Raw genomic sequence first — 24,661 nt, forward strand, 5'->3', positions numbered from 1 at the left:
TTAGCTGAAATGAGACATTGTATGCAAAGACCAGTTACTTACTTTTCAGTCAAACACACATTTAGCAGGGCCAATCCACTTACAGAAAACTGAGAATGATACAAAGTGTCGACCATTTAGTTTAACTAGAGCTTCTGAAACACTCTGCGTAAAGCCGACCTTTACGAACTGTGTCTTACATGTGATTGGCTAGCTCGTTCCAACCTACCATTTATGAACATATAAGATAGATACTAAATCTTTAATGGAAGAGCCTTTTAAACAATGAGTATGAATGTAAACATCACTACAAAGAAGATGACACAGGGTATCTTTAAGTACAACAATTTTGAGGTACCTGTACTTTACTTAGTTTACTTTCCATTCTATACACAAATCTTTAGGAGTAAATACTATATTTTTTACTCCACGACATATAATTATAATTTACTTTTCAGATGAGGATTTGAAAAAACAAACTCTAATGATGTAATTATCTTTGATGTTGGCTACAGCTCTCTGCTCTTTTTTGATTATTTGTTTCATGTTTTTGCATCTTTGATTTTTAAATTCTGCATATTAATGTTTTGTTTATATATCACTTCATGACAAGTTTTTTGTGATCAGAAAATTATATTTTTGCTTTCAAGTATGCCAGGCCAAAAAAAACAAACATTTTGTGTTAAAGCCCCGCCTACGCAAACTTGACTGCCACACCAAAATACACTTCTGCAGTTTATGCACCAAATATGTTGTCAACCATGCACCTTAGTGGACCCTCCCCTTGCCCATCCGCTGCTGTGGAGTAAAATTTGGCCAAGAGCTACATGACCATGTCCATTCGTTGTCTTTAATTTTATTTTTATTTTTTACTTTTTAAATTTCTTTTCTCCTGAAAGTTCTTCTATATTCTACATGTTACTTGAGTTTTGACTTGTGTAGATTTCATTTTCCTTCTTCATGCATCTTGGCATTAGGTGAAGTTGTACCAGAAACCCCCGCTTCTATGGTATTGGTATTTTCTAAAATCTGAGAATCTCTCCCACCACTGACCATGTGCATGTTTTATTAAATTGTTAAATTGTTGTAAGCAACCTAACATCCTACTAGAATTTTTCCCAATATTATACTTATGTTTGTTATATTTGCACATTTTTTTAATGGATATTTGTGTGCCTTGTAGATTTCCTGAGTAGACAATGCTGGTGCCTCATGTCCAGATCGCATCTTGCCATCTGTTGGTTGACAACATATAATGCAGCTGTATGTGGGGATCCTGTTCTGAGCAGCAGAGAGCACTGTTGTTACGTCTTTTCTCTGCTTTACTTTGACAGGTGTTGGCGGTCGATAATAGTTATTCCACACTTTCCCCTGAGTCTGTTCTACATGTGGTAACTGCATGAGAAAGGCTGACAATATGAAGAATGGAAGTTTATAAAGGCCAGAATAGGGTGTAATATGTAAAATAAAAGATCCAGTCACTTTCGGAGGTAAATGCTTTAACCCCGTTTGTAACCAAATCCAGTTTGAGGCTTTAAATAGATATCAGTTCATTATCTCTTCAATACTCTGAGTTTTTAACATTTGCCAAGTCTGTAGGTCTTCAGAAAGATGCCTGAGAACAAAGACCCAGTTTCATACCAAACTTCTGCCTCTTTGTATCCGACTCCTGAGTGTCTCTGCTCCGACAATGCGGTCACTGTCCGACAGCTCTTCGTCTGAAAGAGACAAAGCAGATAGCCACAGACAGAACCAGATCAGGCTCAAAGATAAGACTGAGATGAATTCCACATCTGAAAAGTCAACTGAATGATGTTGGTGGTGCCACAGCTTGGCATTGAGTCATGTGATATGCCACAATGGAAATAAGTATCTACAGTAACACATCTCTGTTGTGTTGTGAAGAATGGTGCTCAGAAATGTCTGATCAGATTTTGATGGGTCAGCCTTTGTTGTGGGTCGTTTTGAGTTTCCAAAATGTGTCTCAGCTTTTTGGTTTCAAGCCAGTTTCTGATTCAGAGGCAGAGGAGGCTGGATCTGAAGTAATCAGTGTGGTAAAGACACAGATGTGATTTTAACAGCCACTGTGGGGGAAGCTGACCCTGAATATTTGTGTCCTCTATTCAGGACTGTCGGTCTCCTGCCCTGACTCACCCCGTGTGCTCTGCTGTTCTCTGGTAGGGATCAGATAAGCAGAGGGAACAGAGCTCTGTCTATGGGGCAGAATGAAGTGAGGGACAACAGAGTTCTCTAAAGCCCAGATGTCATCTGATGCTTGGAATGTCCCGTGATTGGTTTTCCAAACCATCCGACATATTGTCTCTTGTCCTGAAACAAATCCATGCCGGGATGAAAAGGTGTCTGCAGACATGTTCTCATCGCCACATTGTAAAATGTGTCATTGACGCTAAACTGAGCAGATAAAGTTCTCTTTGTAGAATGGCCTGGACTGCCTTTATGACATACGGATCAAACAAAGGTATGTTGTGCTCTTGTCTGATACTTTGCAAGAGAAAATACAGCCAACAGAAGAAACAACTTTATCTGATCTGTTTTTCATGTATAATTTATATAAGTGAAAACAAGGAAGTAAAATCTTTTGCATCACTGCCTCTCTTAGTTTGTTCATTATGTTTTAACTTACATGAATTATGAACTATTTGAGGTTGTCTGAAAGTTCAAGGGACATGAATTCCTGGTTATTTATTCATATTCCACTTTGTTGTGGCATTATATAACAGGAAAACATTTATGCTTAAAGGTGCCCAGGGGAGCACCATTAGGTTAGATTATAGTCATCTTAAAAAAGTATGAAAATGACCTTCATGTGATTGTTGGCCTGTATCAGCACACCTTCTGTTATTGGCTTTTATTAAAACGTCATACATTTCGTGGTTTCAACCGTACCACCATGTTTGTGCTGTAGGTTCCCAGGAGTTTTTCTTATTTTCTTGTCATATTGTATACTTTTGTTATTTTCCATAAATCCCACAAAAAGACCATAACCAATAACATATGTATCTACAAACAAGTTTTTTTGTATATCCAAAACCTGAACTTGAGCTTCAGAGCACCATTGTTGTCCAGAAATAATAATAACCCAGTAATCATCTGCTGACAACCATTTACAAATATTCATAAGCCCAAGCTACTGTCATGGAGTTACCTTCTCACGTTTTTACGCTACATGCTTTTCCCTAGTGTCCTTTTTCTTCTCTCTCTCTCTGTCTTTGTTTCTTCTCTACCATTTTATGCTTGACCTAGATTGTTGTTGGAGAATGTGAGTCACTCTTGGATGATCAGTGATCAGGGGTCAACTCAGCCATCAAGGCTTTTATGAGGTGCAGAAACTCTGATGGGCTTGACTGACACTACTCCAACCTGACAACAGCCTGTTTCCCTCAGGTGCAGTGAGCCAGAGTTCGCCTTCGTGAACATCTGAGTATATGATGGAAATAATAACGCTGACTATGGGGTCTTAAGCGTGTAGAGATTCATGAAATATTGCACAATATGTGTACAGACCAGAATAACAATAATGCTCCATTATGCCTTCAAATAGTCAGAAAATAACTGTAAGAGAGTGGTGTCAAAATTAAAGTGAAACTGTTCTCAGACATTGAAAGGGGCAATGAATTATTTCTGACTATTACTTGTGTATAAAGACCAGTATTAACATTATTTTACCTGTTGTTAGGACACATCTTATAAAAAACTAGTTGAAGCTTGAACATTCACATTAAAAGATTATCTCGTTGTATATTGTTTTTGTCGGCGCAGTTAAATTACTGTTTCCATGCGAAACAGTAAGTAGTTATAAAACCGGAAAAATGTATTTATATAAAAATCAACATTAAAATAAAATAAAAAATGTAGCCTTTGGAGGAAGAAAAATAAAGAGATTTTTTTTTTTTTACTCTTCACTAAGCAGTTGAAAATATAACAGTATGTTTTCAGTCTTTTTAAAGCAAAATGTCTCCTTTTGTCAATAAATTATTGATTAACAGACACCCTGTAAGGTGCCTACATGGTTGTTGATAATCTGGCACTGATGAGCACTAAAAATGTTGATTAATGAACCTTTAAGTACTGATCAAGCCTGACGCAATTAACCAATGCGAATCAGGAATTTGCATACCTATTAGGTCCAACTATAAAAAGCCACTCATTTATAAAAAGAGAACAAATCTCCTGTGTCCGTTCATTGGAACGTTTTTTCCACCTTCCAACAGTTTCATTGCAAATTCAAATGCAGTGTGTATATTTTATACAAATGTGCATACATAACTCTTTAACAGGTACAACTTTATTCCAAGGATCCAGAGGGTTCTGGGCAGAACATGGAAAACATCCAGCATCAAGCGAATCACAATGAAGGGGGGGAGCATTCCATTCTTATAAAATATAGAGCTTTAATTTATTAGTCAGCAACAACAATGGAAAGGGAAGATAGAGTAATTTACACAAGTCATTACAATAACATCACCTCTGTGCATTTTCTTTTTTTTCTTTTTCATAAAGTCTCATGATGCAAAAATAAAGAAAAGAAAAACACTCAAAAACTAAAGACACATTAAAAAAACAAAACAAAACAAAACAAAAAAATACCAACAAATTGTACAACCTTTCTCTGCATCTTTCTTTTTTTTCTTTTTTCTGTAGGACCCTGGTCTCATTTACATGAGACAATCAGGAGCTTTGACTGATTCTGGGAGTTCAAGCAAATCCCAAATCGAGGAGAAGACACAGATACCCCTGCATGCATGAATTATGCATACATCTTGCCAGAGGCGTCCATGCTGACTTTTATACATTCTGAATACAAGCTAGGCGAGGTATATTAAAAGCCTCTTAATGTCAAAATAATATGAACATTATTTTTCAACTTGAACCAAATGTAAATTTTCCTCTGCCATATAATCTTAATTATTTGACTTTCTTGAGTCCTGATGTTTTTAATAGCAAGGCGTTGAAGAGGGTGAGCATAAAAATTCCAATAGAACAGTCACTCATTTTTTGAAGCGCCTCTTTGTGTGTGTAATTACTATGCCACTTGTTTACAATTCTTAAATGATACTCTTCCACTTGATGTCCTGTTCAAAAGCCTAAAGAAGATTATTTCACTTTATACTTTGATAAAATCTACATTTATGTCAATGTCAATAAAAAAGATGTCCCATGCTTTTTACAGGGGACATTCGAAACTACTTTAAAGCATTTGTTTTTCCCATTTTTGCTGTTCTGAGAAAGTCCCTCCGACAGTACTGTCCACCCACAGAGATGAAAAACAGAAAAAAAAACAACCACGCACTATCTTATCAGAATTACAGTACAAATACAGGTTCATGCACACAATGAAAGCCAGCTTCCCAATATTCAATATTTTGGTTAGTGTCACAACATTGTTACAATGCTCTGTTGTGTATACAGGCATTTTTTTTTCTTTTTTTTTTCCCAACACATGAATGTCAAAGAGGAAACAACAAAATATTTCTTGTGTGCTCAGACCTGTGAACTGCTAACAACTGCTGTCTGATCCAGGCACCTCTGTCATCATACACTAAGTGTCTTTTTACACAGAAGTCAACTATAACTTGCCCGAGTGTGCTTGTTGCATTTGGCCCCAGCCAAAGTCCCTTGAAAGTAAAAGAATAATGCCCTTTGTGCAAAACCTTGACCCGTATTGCACCTCAGTTCAAAGGACGTTTGTACCCACTATTATATTTCCTCACAGATCCTATAATAACTGACATGATGCTTGCTTCTTTCAACTGTGCCTCACTCTTTCACTTAAGTTCATGACCAGAAGAAGCCACAGGTTACTCAGAGTACAATACAATTGAGAATTTTGTCATTCTTTTGTTATGCAAATGTAATATATATTTAATCATGATCAGAGTTTGATCCGGCACATAGCAATGGTGCTGCATTATTTTACAATTAGCCCTCCAATCAAGAAGGAAATTTAAAAAAAACAAAAACAAAAACAAACAAAAAAAAAAAAAAACGAAGGGCAAGCACCGGTTTGCATTTAAAGGGCCCAATTACAACAGTGAGCATATTTGTACAGTCTGGGTTCCCATAGGAGAGAGGACTGTTTCCCCACAATGATCGGGACCATATGTCAAAGGTCCCATTGCAATATGTAGTGTCTGTCTGCATGCAGCCACGAGGAGGTTCCAGCGCAGGCGCTCCTGAAGAGTCCAGAAATAAAAGAGTCCTAACATTGAGTCAAAACAAGCAAGAAACAACAGCAATCCCCGTCACCTCTTATCAACAAGTCATTTCCCCGTTACAGAGAGCTCCTCACAGCTCGCTCCAAACAGCTTACACGCCTGATAACACATTCCAAACATTTGCCAAGGTCATTTGATGCTGACAGATGAGTTTTGTAATGACAGTAACAGCAACAATAAAATTAACAACATCAATAATAACAATATTTTGCCCCAAAGGTACCTATACACAAAGAGCATGTTTTTTTCTATAAGTACAAAGTAATCCACAGAATGATACTATATACAACCTACAATAAATACTGTGTATCATATATCTTACGGTTTGAGTGGATGTATGTGGGGTTTTGTTTGTAAGCTTCCTTTTTCTCAGTTTTTTTTTTTTTTTTTCCGGTTTGTGGATTTTTTTTCACGTTGCTACTCTCATTGAGTCTCTCCCAGTTCATACAGGGGTGGGGAAGTGTAGGGGGGAGGGCTGCGTTGAGGGTGTTTCAGACACAAAGTCGGGGCTCCTCATGTCTCTACTTCCTCGTGCCCCTCTTCCTCCTCCTCGTCCCCGTGATGCCGGCGGTTGCGGGGCTTCTTCTGCTCCTTAAGCTCCTTCAGGTCTTTGGCTTTGAGGGCGCCCATCAGCGGGTCTCCGAACTGCCAGTAGTCCTGGCAGTACTGATTGATCAGGCTCATCTCTGGCTGGCTCAGGATGGTCAACAGGTCCTTGTACTGGCCTGCGCTGGGGGTCCACTGGGTGCTGGAGTGCAGAGAGGATGGCACCAGGCCTCCACCGCCCTCCACCAATGCGTTGTTGACAGCGCGGCTCGACAGCACCACCAGCTGCAGCTTGACCAGCGTGTGTTTGAAGTTCTTCTCCGTGGCCGTGCATTGGTACATGCCAGAGTCAGAGGGCTGCAGAGACCGCAGGAGCAGACCTTGCTCTGTTTTCAACATCCGACCATCAGAACGCATCTGCAGAAACAGAAAAAGGGTTCATGAACAACCTCTAGGGTGGACATCCTGTGCATTAGGGTTGTAATGTAAAGACAATACCTGTACCTGCTTCATCTACAAAAATAGTTGTATTTGGCCGACACTGGAATTATCTAGATTAATTCATTATTAGGGCTTTGATTTTGTTTCATTTCCTGCCTCAATTTGTTTTACTGCAATTTATGCCCCTCATATATAGGAGTATAAATAAGGGCATAATTAGCACTTTAACCATCTAACAAAATTAACTAAAGTATAGCGTAATTTGTACAAACATCACATCTAATCTAATTTTAATTTAAAGCCAATGTGTACTTTTGAGACAGATCTCAGGTTGTCAGTACCTACCCTTGCAGTCTTGAAGCCTTAAAGGTCCCCTATGAAATTAAATCAGATTACCAAGTCTTTTTTAAATGATAAAACAGATCTAAGTACTATATATTGTAAATACTGTGAAAGTGTCAAACACTTGAGCAACTGTGCTGTTTCGACTTCTGGAAGTTTGTAAAAGGCTCACAGATATCAGTGTGCCTTTAAGACACAGACACAAAGCTCTGTTCTTGGTAGAACTCCAGAGAAAAGCTGATATGTACATCTATAATGAGATCGTTTTTGGTACATAAAGTGTAAATATAGGACCTTTAAGTGCCTATTGTGGGATGACAAGTATTTATTTAGTTATGATTATTATATACTTTATTGGGCTTTTTATTTTATTTGCCAAGATAGCAGCTGTAAAAACTCCCAAATATTTTAAAACATTAAAAGTATGTCCGACTTTTCAGAAATATGTTCAATCCTTAAAATCTTAGTAGACAAAAAACATTTTAAATTCTATGCCAAGTCTCTGTCATGTACAGCAGACCTGTATGTTCCTCTAGATATAACTTGATATCTTCTAGATATAATTGCATCTCCCTTCTCAGCACCTCAGAGTGAATGTATGTGGTTGATCCTCCTTCTTTGTTTAAAAAAAAATCATCTGAGCTTGTCGTGCCATGTACAGTTTTTGTATTTTCATGAGTGAGAGGATGTCCTTACTATTCAGTGTGCTTAATAAACTTCCGCACTCTTTTATTGGAAAATGGCTATACTGGAAAATACTGCTTATGTGGGGGTTTCCTGTATACTGAGGTAAAAATTGAAATAAATCTAAACGAATGTGAAAAGATCAGTCAACCTTTCTCGTGCACCACAAAACAACTCTAGCCCAAACTGTTTACATTTTTTTTACTGTGGATGAAACTCACTAACTGAACACTCAATCCAAATGCAATCAGCAGTAACTGATTTCATTCTATCATTTCATTTCTTTGTGTTTATCTATACCCAGAAATCGGATTTGGTGATGAAACCTTTTTTGCTAGGAATCAGAAGCGGCAGGCAGCAGCAAAGTCTGCTTTTGTTCTGTCGGTGGGAATAGAGACCATCCAACAGAATAGTCAATAAAAGAGAGGCAGCAACATTACATAGCTTCACAATAAAACTTTAACTACTGCCTCAGGGTTATACTGTATATCACAGCAGAGGGCTTTTCACAGCTGCCCTTTGTGTCCTTCCCTTGGGCCTGAGGACAGTCGGAGGTCTTTGTGAGAAATCAGGCTTCATTCAATCAGAGCCTGAATCACTTAATCATGTCTACAGATCATCAAGGGGAAATTACACTGGAGTTATTTTTCAAATGTGTCACACTGCACATAAATCTTCATCTCTTCATACAACAAAGTAACAAAATGAAATTAAATACTGTGGTGATTATTTCCAAATTAAAATTATTCTTATTCATCTGAGGAAATGTTCATCAGTCACTAATCCACATCAGGGCATTCAAGCTAATCCGATATTTCAAGAAGTTTATGTTAGGTTTCATATTGGATAACTATGCATTTGAGTAAACTACTCCATAAGATAGTATGATCATATAACAAAACTAACTAAAAATGCACTATTAGGCGACTCACCTCTTTCCTGCGGTCACTGTTATCTCTCTGCAGATGCCATTTGATGACAGCATGTGGGGAGCGGGCCTGACACTCCAGGAAGGTGCTGCTTCCCTCCACCCCGTACTGCACCATCTCCAGAGTGTTCTTATTGGCTGCGGGGCAGAGAGAGATTTCCATGGCAACCAAAACACTCATTACCATGAGCTCCTTAGAACCAAAATCTCAGTTGTGGCAAATCAAAGTCCTTTCAGCAATCCTAAACAGCTGCCGGAATACAGTCATTACAGCTCATCAAAATGAGCACCTTGAACTGTTTGTCGTAGCAACAAAGAGACATGTCAACCGTCAGAGTTCATTAGTAAACAAATAGAAACTCAGGCTGAGGAACGCATATCTTACTGTTTGAGTTGAAGCCTCTGCACTGGCGAATTGGGTTCCCGTACTTGACGTCCTGCCTCCGGCTACGTCTAAAGGGGTCAGACCAGTATTGCCGAATAAGGAGAGAAAAAAAAAATCATAAAGCAACCGCAAGCCATTCAAAGCCATACAGCAATACATAAAGTATTCAATATTATCTATCGTCTAACCGTAAACCACCAACGTGCTATTTTATAATTGATTTATTAGTGTCATTGACCACAGTTAACCCAAAGACTATGGTGAATGTGACAGATTAGGAATGCCAATAAAACAGCAGTTCAGCCATCCAGGTAGTCGGATTTTAAAGATCCTTCAACACACCAACTGAGTCAATCTGTTAGTTATGTAGTTAGCGTAGCTCATGCTAACACTGCTGTTGGTGCTCACCTCTTCTGCGAGGCGGAGTAACGGGAGCAGGACTTGCCATCCCAGGCGCAGTAAGGATCCCGGGCCAGGCAGCAGTCAGCGCAGGCCTCACCGTACACGTCGCAGCGGTGAAGAGCCAATTGGGTCAGCCCAACCACAGATGACACATACAGCTGTTGCTGTTGAAAGAAAAGGGATGGAAAATGGTGTTAAAATCAATGTTGGACACTTTGATGAAGAAATTGAGAATAAGAGATTTGTATTCTTTTTATGGCAGCTGCACTGAGCAGCATCAATCATACGTGAGGTTTCCAAAACTTGATCTGCAGTATGTATACTTTTAAGATTTACAAATTCAGATAAAAAAAAAAATGAAGGTGCCCAATATATAAAAAATAATACTGAGATTACTGAATTTCATTGAGCACAGTTTGAATATATAAACTGATGTTCAAACACAGCTTGATAAAATCCACACACTAAATTTCAAGGTATCAGATTCAGACCTAAACATGAGCAACTGAGCCAGAGTACTTGAATGTTTTACATACATTTGTGGCAAACTTAAAACTTTCAACAATTTTGACCATATACATTTAAATAAATGTAATTTTCAAAGTTAATTTTTTTAGTGGTTTAAATTCAATATTAAATATTCAGTGGTGATTAAATTCAACCATTAGACAATTAGTAGCTTGTGAAATACGTTTTCTATTTGTCCATTATTTGCTTCCATACTTCACAAACCCATATGGATGCAATGAAATAAGTATAAAATCTAATCCGGCACTGAAACACCAGAAGGCTCCGGATCATCTGGGAGAATATTGAGCTCAACTCTATCAGGTTGCCATCATAATTTTATGATCAGCTGTCTGAAATTCATCAATCTGGCAGGCTGTGTGTAATCCTAACTCTCTGTCTGCAGAATGATGTCATGACCTGCAGCAGAAGCCAAGTATTTTAATCACTTTGAAAGAAAACACTCAACTTTGAATGTCTTTTCCATATTTCTTTTGTCATTGTCTTCCAGACTTATGTCTTTTCTATGAATTATGAGGAAGGACACAGCAGGGAAATACAGCTGTATGCATGTACTGTACCTTGTGACCTTTCCAAATATGATTAATTTCACTGAAGGGTTTCTTTCGTCTTCATGTGAACCAAGGTTAAGAAAACCTGTTGCCCATAACCACTTACCCGTTTAGATGAGATCTTCATTGTTGTTATAGGAGTAGGGACCTTGTTGGAGAAAAAAACCCATTGTGAGCATAGCATGTTATCTTCATTTCGGATGAAAGTAAAATAGGGAAACTAGCAACAGAAAAAAAAAAGGAGGACAAAACATTTATTGTACTGGGGAAGGTGCAGGAATTGCGATAAAAGCTGACCTTGAAAACCTCAACCTCCTCCAGGACCAGCTCCTCTGTCTGCAGGTCATCTCTGGGCAGCACGATGACTTTCTGAACTGTCCCCTTGTCTGTGGACCACAACACACACCTGTCAGCTCCACACCTGCAACCGCACACCCCTGCGCCTGTCAACAGCCCCTTGGATTCACATTTTATTCTCTCAGCAGCTTCCAACAAGCAATAATCCTCATATCAACAGGCTGCACTGTACTCTTCATCTCTGTGACTTGGTTCTCTTCAGTTTAACCTTTACTCAATCATGTGAAGCTCTGCTCCACTTTGTATGCTCACTGCCGCTACCATGACCAACCTTTTCTGTCATTCTTACCTTGACCTATTCATTTGGACGCCGTAAGACATTCTCTGGCCTATCACGGCTGTGTGTGATTTCTGTAAAGAGCTCCTGTGATACCTGAGATTTATTATGACTTGTGCATTGAGCCCGGTGCAGGGCTGAATGCTTGCCTCTGACAGCAGCTGAAAGGACATGCATTCCTCCACAGTGGTCGCCATCGCACACACAGGGCCATAACTCCTTCCCCGTAATGCACAGATGAACAAAGAAGCCATGATGTTAAGAGGCGTCATATGCAACATGTGAGGGCAGCGTACTGTGCGGTGGCTGCTGTCACACCAGAAGCCTTATTAAAGCTTCAAGACATGCAGACAAACAGATAATCTCTCTTACACCAGTGGGCAAGATTAAGGTGATGGATATGCTAACTATAACGCTCCTTCCTCCTCTTCTGTTTCTCTTCTCCCCCCACTGCTGATCCAACCCTGCCCTCCAGGTACAAATCTCCTGTTGTTTACTTCATGTGAGCAGAGTGTGCTGCAAACCTTTTGATTGGTTAAATTTCCACTCAAGCACAAAAGGCAAGAATGCTTTTCTCTTGATGATAAATGATTGCAGGGCGAGACAAGCCCTCCACTTACATGGGATTTATTTCCACAGGGGATTCTGTTCTCCATTATTCAACTCCCCACTGACACTGTCATTCACCATGCTGACTCTGATCAAAGGGTTCATGAGTTCAGAGTGACTTTTTGTACACACGTTAAGGTTAAAAATAACCCTAAAAAAAGCAGTCATGATTTTGTAAGCAGGCAAAAAAAAAAGGGGGAGTAGGCTCCGTCTATCATATAGAATCACATTTTAAAAAAAACACTCACCAGTTCCTAAGAACAGCACTTCATAGTTGCCATCTGCAGCTGTCACCTGGTCCACTGTGATGGTGGTGAACTCATAGTCCACATTGGTCCGAACCACAAGGGGGCGCTTGTGGACTGGGTACACGGCATTATGCATGGCAGGGTGATTCCTCATGAAGTTAATCACCTCATCTGGATAGTCCTTAGTGGACTTCATGTTGGGGGTGAACGTACCTCCTGGGCACTGGGGGAGAAGCATTTATATTCTGAGCATGAGGGCCAAAGCGGACATAAAAACAGACATAATCAGATTTTAAAAAAAGCCTTGTTTTGAAGTAAAATGTTGAGTTCAGTTATGCTGATGCCTGCATCTTGTTCAAGGGGTTGCAATTTGAGGTCTGCATCAGAGAGAAGTCATTGTTATGGCAGCTTGCTGTGAGGTTCATGAGTGGGGCCAGTGTGGGGTGAGGCTCACCGTGCCGGGCCGAGGGTAGGGGATCTTCCCGGTGTAGGCCACCCACTGGTAATTGGGACCCTCCTTATGGGCGAAGGGTCCATTGAAGACCATGCGGATGTCGGCCATGGAGTACACACAAACCGCTGAGCCTTTGAACACAGAGCTGTGGAGTAAAAGTGTAAGAAGAGAAAAATAAAAAAGATAAGTTTGTCTCACAAAGTAACAGCAACAGAGTACAGACATTATATGTTAGAGTGCACTAACCCAGAGACAGAGAAGACTCCATATATCACAGGATTTTTTATATCCTGTGTTGGCTGTATGTAAACATCTCCTGTAAGAAAAAAGAGAGGAGATAAGTCAGTGTTAAGAGAAACATCACGCTCCACAGCACAAGTACCCTTCTTTACTCATATTTATACAGGTTTTAGTCAGTGGAACTGCCCTGGAAGGACTGTTGCACAAAATAGATGAACCTCCATCTTTGTTGAAAACACATAATACCCACCACTGGATTTGGATAATGAACAAAGTGGGTCTTGGTCTTTATGGTTGTATTTGAGTCCCTGAAATCCATAATTCCACCAAATAACAAAGGTTTGTTAGGTGTTTGAATGTGGGTAACTTCAGCTTGGCCACAATTGTTCATGAAAGACTAAAGTTTCTCAGTCTTCACTCGTTTGCTTCTCCCCATACAACAGCTGAGCAAATGTTGAACAAAATTTGAGCAAGGTGTAAATTTACAATTACTTGTTGTCATTTTTGTATAATTAGTTATTTACAGGGTCACGTAAATGTCATTTTCAATCTATAAAATGCTTATTGGCTAAGTAAAAATAATACATCTTTAGTTAAAAAATTAACAAAGCTTTCATAATTAACAATTTAACAGTTTCTTTCTGTTCATTTTATTCATAGGAGAAGCCAGATTATAGTTTAACAATACAATATAAGCCTCATAGAGAAGAGCTAATATTAACAGTGGTGTTTGGTTTTGCAATAAAATCCATAAAGGTAATAGCAATAGATGGACAGTAAATGTGCTCTATGTGGTACAATGGAAGGGAGGAAAATATAGAGTATATAGCTTAACTATATTGAATGTTTATGATTTACTTCAGGGAAGTAGATAGACAAGAGTACAAAAACTGAAGGTGGTTTCTTTTTTTATTAGTTGCACCCAATAATGTTAATGATAATAATTAAATTATTGGGCGCATAACTGTTTTCAGCTTCTGAATGGAAGCTTGACAGAAAAGGTTTGTGAACAACTAAGCCATCACTCAACCATCTAAACGAAGTAATCTAAGCACCAAACGCATTTTTCACATTTATTTTCAGCTGAGCTACAGACACAAACACTGTGGTTTTTTTACAGTCTAGACTGGAGCAACATGACTGTAAACCCCATAGATTTCTCCAAAAATTCAAACACCATGTGGAAGGATCCTCTTCCCTCCTGCATCTATAGTTCATGTCTTCCACTTCGATGGAAAGGAAATATCTCTTCTCTCCCAAAGGAGAACTGCATCATAAAATTTTAAGCCAATTCTGGAGCTCTTTAAATCACAAACGCTCACATTAGCTGTCCTACAGGGCTCTGACATCAGGGACTGCCTGATTTAGATGATCCTTTTGTTGATACCGAGTAAAGGTCCACAGCAACATATAAAGAGGAGCTTAACACATGATGGGTAATAAGTCTCTCGGCTGTTCAGTACCTGACCTAAATACTTGTCCCAGGGGACACGTTCAACACTGCCTACAATAGGACAAGGGCCTTCAGCATTAAACAGAGAATATGCTCCCAACCTAGTTGTACAGGGAAATGACTAAGAGTAAAAATGCAATCAGTGAGAAAGTAAAGAAGTGACAGATGAGGGGAGTAGAGCTAAAAATATGACTATTAAAGCTTGGGAAGTGTGGAAACAAAAGGTGAACTGATCGCATCCTAGAAAAGAGTAAGTACACCAATCAAGATGTATGCGCTCACAGTCCCATATAGACCAACATGAGAAATTAGCTGTCATGCAGCGATGTAGATAGAATGATACATGAATGGGGTGAGCATTGTCTTTGAATGTAAAATGCTGGGTTTTGGTCATGTCCACACTAGTTAGGCTACACAGTCTCAGGACTGTCTGCAAACACAAACTTATCTCTGGAGAAAAGGATGCAGCTAAGAGATAGCAAGTACATTGTCCTTATTTGTGAATGGCTACCAGATTCACACTCATCCCCACACGCACGGACCGCTATGCCATCTTCCACAGCTGCTATGGCCCAAGCAGTGGAACGGTCATGGGTTAGCATGGCCGCAGCACGACGGATTGTTATGGGTGTCACGCAACATATGATCCTTGTCATGACGTACAGCTGTTGTCCTGCAGAAATGAGTAATTTGCACGCAAGAAAACATAAGTGCACACGCATGCAGACAAGATACCTCTGAGGCAAAGATAGAGCTATTATAGCTCACATACAGTCACTAAAAACAGATCAAGGATTCAAGAAAATAATTATTTCGTGATTTGCACTAAGAGCTGTCCTGACAGGGCAGTGATGACTTCACTTTGGGGGATCTTGCTTGTTAATAACAACTAGGAAAGAATCCAGATTCCACAACTGTCTTTCTTATGCTTGTATAGCAATAAAAGCTTGGCCCTTGTATATTCCATTTCTTCAAAACAGATTTTCTGCTTGATCAACCTTAAGGTTTTGGATTAGTCTGTTCCCCCGAGTATCGCTGCCTCTTTCTCTGTCTTTGCCTTTTCATCCCCCCGCCTATTGGTCTGGACATGTATTTTAAAGCATCACTCATATAAAACGTATGCACTTCTTCCAATTTCTGTGTATGTCATAACATAAAAGCATGTTAAATCTGTTTTAGACCATTGTGGGTCATTTAGGTACAAGTTGTGAGGTAAAGCCAATAATGTTACATATTCTAACTATAAAAACTCCCCAGGTCTCAGGTGTGCTTTGCCAAAATGTTTTTCTAAATGAGACTACAGCTGGTGTAGACATTTCAACAACTGACGTATATAGTCAGTTTAATAACTTTTTAAAGAATGGGGCAAAGTTCAAGAGTTTTCTCACTAAAGTATCGGTCTGAAAACATGTCTTGGCTTGAAATAATCCTCAGTGTAAGGCATCTAAAGTTCCTTGTTACTAATGCCAAAATAAGCAGTATATTTTAGAAAACATTCTTATTAGCTTGCCAAGATATAATGGTAAAAGTGATACCCTTAAATTTCAAATCTGTACAGTAAATAAGAGGCTTCAGCCAGCAAGAGGCCGGTTAGCTTGGCTAACTTGAGAATTCTGAAATCTGCACGGTAAATATGAAGCCACAATTAGTGGAGTCATTACTATGTTCCCAGGGTCCGCTACTCTCCAGATTTATGTATCACACAATGAGAACCTGAACAAAAATATCCCCCAGATCTGTATCCACTTATGACATGGCCACTTGGGTTAGGGTTAGGGAACTGGGGAACAGAGGACCCTGGGCAAATTAATGCAATACCCATCAACTGTGGCTTCATCTTGGTGTGTAGTGTAATGAGTCTACGGTGTCTCTTTACTACATGTAGCCTACAGTAGGCTATGTAGGCTTTTAAAGAGCAGTAGAAGAGCTAGCATCTAGTGGTGAGATTGCAGATCAACCAGCTGAATACCACATCACGTCACCCTTTCCTTTCCGAGTGTGCAGGGGAATCTGTAGTGGCCTTCAAATAATGTAAAAAAGAGCCCGTGTTTGGTTTGTCCAGTCTGGACTACTGTAGAAACATGGCTGTGCAACATGGCGGCCTCCATGAAGGAGGACCTACTACCTCCGTAGGGCTTTTTTGAGGCTAACGAACACACAACAATTTTCAGTTTCAGGTGATTTTTCACTGAGGAAGTCATATGTCATATTCCAGTTCTGTCAACATATCCCCCTAAATCCTACACATTGGACCTTTAAAGATGTAGTTTGACATTTTGGGAAAGATGTTTATAAGCTTTCTTGATTTTGATGAGAATATTGAAACCATCGAAACCATAAGGTTAGTTTAGCATAAATACATCAAAACACAGCTAACCTCCTTTGTCCAAAGCTCCTTTAAAGTGTATAACAAATCCATCTATTCATTAACTATAGGCGCTACCTACTTTAATCCTGTGCAGGGTCGTGGAGGCTGGAGCCTATCCCAGCAGACTATGGGCAAAGGCCGCTGGACATGTTGCCCGTCCATCAAAGGGCAAACACATAAGAACAGACCTTTCATGCTCACATTCACACCTACAGCCAATTTAGAATCACCAAACAACCTAACATGCTTGTCTTTGGATTGTGGTAGGAAACCGGCGTACACTAAAAAAAAAACACACAAAAAAATACGCGGGCACAGAGACAACGAACAAACTTCATAACAAATGAAAAAGAAAACATAATTGGCAATTTTACCATTGGTTAACAGGCAAAGCCACTGTCATCTATATGCTTACGTTTTTGTACAGATTCCCCCCCCCAAAAAAGTTTTGAGAGTGAGCTTACGAGGAGCAGGTACGTGGATTTTGTTACCTTTGAACAGAGGCAGACAAGCTGTTTTCTTCTTTTAACCAGCATCTATACAAACCTAAGCTAACTGCCTATAAATTCATATTTAATTGACATCAGAGATTTACATGTTCCCATCTATCTATCAGTAAGTAAGCAAATACGTTTATTTCCCAAATTACCTACATTCGCAGTAGTTTAAGACCCATTTGCCCGTGTGAAATCCTGAAATCTCCTCTGTAACGACAAACCCTCCTGCAAGAGAGCTTTATAAACATTCAAACTAGACAGTAAATGTGAGGCCATTAGCATGAAACTCAATCATATCCAATTTACTGTCCCCTCTAGGAGTCCTTGGCAGGGATGGCTGCTGTACAAACTGACATGTAGTCTTTCCTTTTCTCTGGGCATGTCTACCCTGGCATGCCTGTCCCTGTTCATTCACCAGCCTTTTCCACTACACATTTACAGACCTTATTCAAGCAATATCCTAAAATGCATCATCAGTGCCAAACGCTGACGACTCTCCAACCCTCTCACAGACCCACTCTGCACCGCACGCTGTGTCTGTGTCAACACTGACCTAACCAGTAGAGACAGAACCCTCGTTTGTAAAGGCACAGCCAACCCATTCCCCACTCAGAACCGCTTCCTCGTCATTTTTGTGAAGTGGCTGCACACACAAAGAGGCCACAGAGTTTTCAAGTGTGTGTCGCTTTTGCAGTTGTTCAGAGAGGTATAAAATAAATGTCACCTGTAAAAACAAATTAGTGCTTTTAAACTGCAGGCAGGTGGAGATAAAGTTAGGAATGTGTCAGCGAGATAAAGAGACAAAAAAACGATCATGGTAGGCACTTTTCATTCTTGTGATTAGTTCAAGAGCAACAGTAGCCTCACGCATCAGTCTCCCTATCACTCTTGGGCTCTATTTTAAACCAGTGGAGACAGACAGAGAAAGAGCTTCCCCTGGAGAGCCTAATAGTCTCACAGTTGCAGACATTCCTGCTTGGTGATCCGATCTGCCCACCATCAGCCCGCCTCCATACACATAAAAAAAACACTTTTGTTCAAGACATCTTGAAAGAAAATGACAACTACAGTGGTGGGATTATCTGTGTTTTACAGTGTGGTGTATGGGCCATATGATTGCAGTGAGCTGCCATATGGGTCAAGGACTGTGCTTTAGTGCGAGTGTGAGTGTGTGTGTGTGTGTGTGTGTGTGTGTGTGTGTGTGTGTGTGTGTGTGTGTGTGTGTGTGTGTGTGTGTGTGTGTGTGTGTGTGTGTGTGTGCATACATTCTTGGCAGGTGTTACAGCAGAAACAACGCCTGGAGCAGACTGTTCTCCACTTAATAGTTCAGATGTGATCATATATTACAAAAACCTGAAAATGAATACGTCTGAAAATAAATCCATGCATGTCCTTTTTCACTTTGCTATTCGATAACCTGCTGTCAAAATGATTAACTGTCCAAAGAACCGATATGGTGTCTGTACAAAGCAGGGTGTAACAAAAGTTATTGTCTGAGGATAAATGAGTAATACTAATATCTCTTGAATGCTAAAAATGTTTATTTTGTCAGTGATAAACACAGTGATGTTTTAATATCTAAGGTATAAGCTATAACATTTGCTGTTCTCAGAAAAGACCAAATTGATGCCTGCACAGAAAGTTGATTAAACTATGTCAATTAATTGATTAGATGATGAACATTAACTGCTCGAATAATTGATCAATTATTTTCTGTCATTTAATTTGTTAAAATGCCAAGAATTGATGTGAAGATTTGATAATTTGTTTTGTTCATATATGAAATTAAGCTAAACATGTTCTTTTTTCACATAAAACATTCAACTTGAAAAAGTTGTCTTGCAGTATGGAGTTTTTAACTATTCTTGACTTTTTATCAAACAAAAACTCTGTTAATAGAGAAAGTAATCTGCAGATTAATTTATAGTAAAAAAAATAACTGTTAGTTGCAGCCATACATGTGTAGGATGTAATCTGGCAAAAGAGCTGTGATCACAGTGATGGCAGCGTTTGACTGACAAGAAAGTCTATACAACATCATCCCACCCCACCCCCATCAAGTGACCTCCACATCATCACATCAACTAAAAACAGTGGAGGGAACCACAGTGTGATCTCAGTTTGCAGGTGTAAAGGCCTTTGTACTCACGCAGCTCGTCAAAGTGCGTCTCCATTCCGTCGGCCCCGGGCACCGAGCAGATTAACCTTGCCTTCAGGAAGGTGCTCCACTTGTTGACCAGACAGCAGTGGCCTCCATCATCGTTCTGTTTTTGAGAAGGGGGGGTTGACACAAAACACAGTTTAGCATATCAATTTAATTCTCCTCTTGTTCTTCCTACTGAGAACAAACCCAGGTGGAACCACCCCCACCCCCCCACCACCACACACACACACACACCAACACACACACGTAAACGCACACACACAACACACACACACACACACACACACACACACACACACACACACACACACACACACACACACACACACACACACACACACACACACGCACACTACAGTACATGTTGGTTTGCAAAGCCAGGAAGCTAAAGACGGGGTTGGTTGGGGATGGGGTTGGTAAACACTGTTTCCTCCTATTTCGACTCCTCCATCTGTGGTGGAGTGAAGCCAGAATTCATCCCAGTAAGGAAAAGCTGCAACCAGTATGTGCTTCAGAATCCTCCACAACCAGCATCTTTACAGTGATTAAATATTTATTTTCAAAGCTTGGTCATCGGTTTCACATTCTTCATGCGATCCCTTTTTGGGAGTTGACATATTTTCACAATTCCCAGTTTAATTACAGTGAGTGTATTTTTGGTGTTGTGCAGGGTGCCAAGTAAGAATATCCAGATGTTTTGCAAAGTAAGAATGACAGGACCGGATCTCTAGAGGCCGTGGCTGAGCCCACTGAGAGGGGGATGAGTGTTTGTGTGCCGGGTCAGTGCCTGACCCACTCAAATAAATACAACGGCCAACAGCTGAAGCAACGGGCACACGTACGCCACATTTCATCACTCGTACTCAGTCTCACATCCCCGCTGTTATGCTCACACGTGCACGCAAACCTGCGCGCTCAATATGTCAACACGATCAGCTGAGAAAGATGCCCCACAAGCTTTCTGGAGACATTTGTTATTATTTGTTTTTCTGGCTCAGCTCACTTTGTACTGTATTTCTGGGGCATGCACACTGAAAGCTTCGAGTGTTTTAGGACTACCAGGGAGAAGAAGCCAGGAGATCACGGGGTCAGAGGTCAGAGGTCAATCACTGACAGAGGGATGCATTGTAGACAGGAAGGTTAAAGACACATGTGGATTCCAGCACGTTAGCGTTAGCCAAATACTAGTCCCGAGCCTGTAACCTTTCAAACACAGCGGGTGCCTCGCCTCGGGAGACTCCATCCCTTCCATATTGGTGCTGCAGGTTTTCTTTTCATTATGATCACGCCTCAAAACAAACACACTCTTCACTCTGTACACACCAGGCAGATGCGTCCTATGCGGGACTGGGTCACGGGACTCTGGCCCATCTCGGAGGACTTCTCCCGGAAAAAGAAGTACAGCTTGTCGTCATTTCTCTCCGCACTATCTGGGATGAGGTGTACACGGATGAAAGTTGGGTCTGTTGGGAGAAGAGATTGTATGATGTTTAGGTGGAGGAAAAATTTGGGAAAACATCTGTTTTGAATCTTTTATAAACTTTACTGTTTCCTGTTTATCACTTGCTGAGGGATTCTAAACAGATGCAAATACCAAAATCTGTACATTGTATACATGTGTAACCCGGTTTGGATTGTATATTTAGAAGTCATGCAAGAAAGCTGCAGAGGCTGGATAAAAGCCTCCAATATTATTTATAGGCTAAATAAGACTATTACCATTCAACCATCTGGAGTTGTACTGATCTGTTCGCATGGCAGTCTTTGTCCCCAAAGTACGGAAAATGGCAGAGTCAGTTCCCATAAAGTCAACATAGACCCCAGCATACAGTTCACCATCTGAGAAAGAGAGAAAACAGCTCAGTTTAGTAAAATTCCTTGACACTGACATTATTGCAGCACCACCCTTGGCACAAAACAAAGTAGAACCATCTCAGGATTCTTTGTTCCACAACACAGCTCAGTATTACAAATGCATACCAAAAAAAAAAGAGGACCAGAGCCACAAATACCATCAGTTTGTCATTTTTAAACTGTCAGACATGTCTGCATGCAGAACCCAAACCCACTACAGAAAATCTAGGTCTTTATAAATAGGTGAGAAATATATAATTCTATTTTCAGAAAAGGCTAATTCACTTCTTAAAACAGCTGGGCCTTGTCGTTTTCAGAATAAAATGTTATTCAAACAGGAGCAATTCGTGTATTTGTTGGGGACTATTTTCAGCTGTGGATTAATACAGATTTGGTGATGCAATAAATGGCAGGGTCCATATTCAGTGTCATTAGGGTCATGTTACTCAGTGTAACAATACAGTTCACTTTTAATAGTTTTTAGACAACAATGACGTTCTATGTCACAGGAGAGTAAGAAGTATCAGGCTTTGTCTACAAAGGCTGCAAAGGATGAATTTGCTATTGTTGTATTTGTTTGCCCTGTATTTGTTGACAATAACAGAAACAGAATTCCTTATCTGTTAAGAAGTATTCTAGTGAAAACTGCAACTTGCTATTAATGTTCAGGAAAATAGAAAACTATATACAATATTCTTATTTTTCTTTCTGTGTAGTTAGAGAGCATACAATTCAACAAATATGGATGACTTAATTTCCAGGAATAAATCAATATTCACTTAAATTGAGTGGGATCTGTCTTAGCTTTTCTTTGCATTGTAATTAAACTGTTCAAAGAAATTACTCTGGATTTCAACAAATATATAAACCCTAACCAACTACAAAACCACCATATCATTTCAAATTATTTTTTTTAAATGTCAAATTAATTTGCTCTGTGTATTGTTTCTGAACACTTGAGAACTTTATCTTCCTTTCATTAATACTAAATGACACTGTACTTTCCAAGAAACGTCCAAGGAAACAATTAAGAAGTTACAGAGCACATAAAATACCAACAACAACACTCAAACCTCCCTCACAATCACATCATAAGGACATAAAATATGAACACATCTATGTGTGCTGACTGACAAATGTACACAACAGCCTTGTTAAACCACAGGAGGGCAAGGTGTTGGTCTTCCAGCTGCTGTGTGGGCCCCACTGGAGAGCAGGTGTGACTCTCAGAGCTCTCAAAGATGGAGTGAGGAGGAACATTGTTCGACCACGATTGTATTCAATGTCATGGTCCACAGCAGTGCTGTAGGGAGATTGATGATACATCATTAAAATGTCCACGGATGATAGGATGTCTAATGTGGTGGAGAGCTGAGCAGTCAGTGGTCGATGGTAAATCTATTGTACAGGGTTCTTAATCCTTATCAACATTAACAACAGTCTCTCTTGTATGATGCTAACTGGTGGAAGTGGGAGGCAAATCCATCTTGGATGACAGTCACTGGTTCCATACTGGTCAGCTGGCACTGTGTTAATGTGGGAAAGCGGTGCCAGTGATTTACACCCGCTGTCTCGCCCTGCTGAGAGCAGATCGCCTTTCACTGGTGGCAACTGTGTGGTCTGGACCTGACTAAGTGACCTTGGGCAGAGGGACAGAGGATGCTGCCTTCATGAGTGCAACGACAGATGATACCAGAAGACACAGTGTCCAAAATGAACCTTGTTCCAAATGGATACTGAATACAGAAAAAATAGATAATCATTTTGTTGATATTTTGGTGCAGTGATTTTGTTTTTGAGACATTAATCCCAAATTTAAACACGGTATAATCAGATGCTACTAGTAAATTCCCACATTCACCAGAGCGAGTTTTAGGTTTTCAAATGGTAATACAAGCCCTTAAAGGTTTTTCCAACATGTCACAAGTATTTTGATTTGAAAACACTAATTCCCCAGTGGCAGATTCACATATTAATAGGGACATAATAATGCGCCCATCTCCACCCTAACAAGGAGAAATTCCTTGGGATTTAATGATTGGGATCATTAGGCTAGGCAAACCACTGTGGGAAATATACTCACAATAGACACATGACCTGACCATCAGCCAATCACTGGCTGACAATAAATAATTTTAACAAAGTGCGCCCAAAATATAAATAGCTAGCAGAGAGAAGACCATATAAAAAAAGAGCAAATCAAATAGGTAGAATCCATATAGGATGAGACTGCTGTTGTTAGAAGGAGCTGGGCTGGACTGAACCCGTGTCTATGCCCTTATGTGACCAAACCCAGATGATACTCACTGATCAAAGCTGACACGCTGTTGAGCTTCGGGTCATAGGAGCACTTTCCCTTCCCGGATTCCACTCTTCCCGGCTCTAAATGGAAGATTTCTTCCTGAAATGGGAAAGTCACATGGAGATGGCTATAAATTCAGCACTCTTCATCTTGTCACTGTGATTCCCTTGTGTAGGGAAAATGAGGAAGCATATGCGCTGCCTCTGACTCCTGTGGGACCTATAGGGTGTGATGGGGGATGAAGTATTAGAATAATGAGCATATGTTCATAGAGAAAAATACATGCGGGGAAAGCGAGGGATTTCTAATCCATTTCCGTGCCACTCTACTGCAGGAAACATGTGTCGTGGGCTTCTTCTTTCGCCATAATAAGCTGCATGCCAAATATCTCTGCTTCTTGGTGCCTATGGGTGGGTAGGCCGACTGCTGACACCTGTAATCCGGCACAGTGAAAACAAGCCTGGGATGGAGGCTGGATGACTGATGTTCACCGCTCGTGGCATCCCAGCACGCAAGCACTGAAAGGTGATTGGCAGGAATTTGCGTATGAGAGTGGGGGAAATGAAATAGTGGCATGCAATGGCATGTCCTTAGCCCCGCCTCACAGACCAGAGCATGTCCAATCCCTCATTTTTCACCCCCAGCAGGGACAGAAATGGAGACATCTCTGTGGAGACATCTCTGTCACTGTCCATCAGCACTAAAGCAGGAAGACTATGGAATTGTGCCAAACTCACTTCAATGGCTCATACACACATCCCTTTGCAACTCCCTACTCATCTCTGATTAAAATCACCGCTCGTGCAAATAAGAAGG

The 24,661-nt window shown here is 40.2% G+C and overlaps 1 protein-coding gene across 4 annotated transcripts in view; it reads right to left on the reverse strand.

Annotated features, from left to right (window-relative positions):
• Positions 1-4,276: 4,276 nt before the first annotated feature.
• LOC138205532 (semaphorin-3F-like) overlaps positions 4,277-24,661 on the reverse strand; it is a 62,612-nt gene continuing 42,227 nt past the window's right edge. For 2 of the 4 annotated variants that reach the window (XM_069161857.1, XM_069161687.1), the window contains 13 exons: positions 23,851-23,944; positions 21,409-21,528; positions 21,013-21,152; positions 19,675-19,789; positions 13,214-13,283; positions 12,968-13,112; positions 12,514-12,736; positions 11,320-11,408; positions 11,129-11,170; positions 9,950-10,107; positions 9,542-9,609; positions 9,161-9,294; positions 4,277-7,178 (listed from right to left, as the gene is read on the reverse strand). In XM_069161857.1, the coding sequence (XP_069017958.1) occupies positions 6,729-7,178; positions 9,161-9,294; positions 9,542-9,609; positions 9,950-10,107; positions 11,129-11,170; positions 11,320-11,408; positions 12,514-12,736; positions 12,968-13,112; positions 13,214-13,283; positions 19,675-19,789; positions 21,013-21,152; positions 21,409-21,528; positions 23,851-23,944 (1,848 nt within the window). In that variant the 3' untranslated portion in view covers positions 4,277-6,728. Of the gene's footprint in view, positions 7,179-9,160; positions 9,295-9,541; positions 9,623-9,947; positions 10,108-11,128; positions 11,171-11,319; positions 11,409-12,513; positions 12,737-12,967; positions 13,113-13,213; positions 13,284-19,674; positions 19,790-21,012; positions 21,153-21,408; positions 21,529-23,850; positions 23,945-24,661 lie in introns of all 4 variants that reach the window. The other 2 variants (XM_069161770.1, XM_069161598.1) reach the window with 1 other exon arrangement.

Source organism: Embiotoca jacksoni, unplaced genomic scaffold (assembly GCF_022577435.1).
Source record: "Embiotoca jacksoni isolate LCO1_2020_lvr unplaced genomic scaffold, fEmbJac1.0.p SCAF_1, whole genome shotgun sequence".
NCBI classification, from domain to species: Eukaryota; Metazoa; Chordata; class Actinopteri; family Embiotocidae; genus Embiotoca; species Embiotoca jacksoni.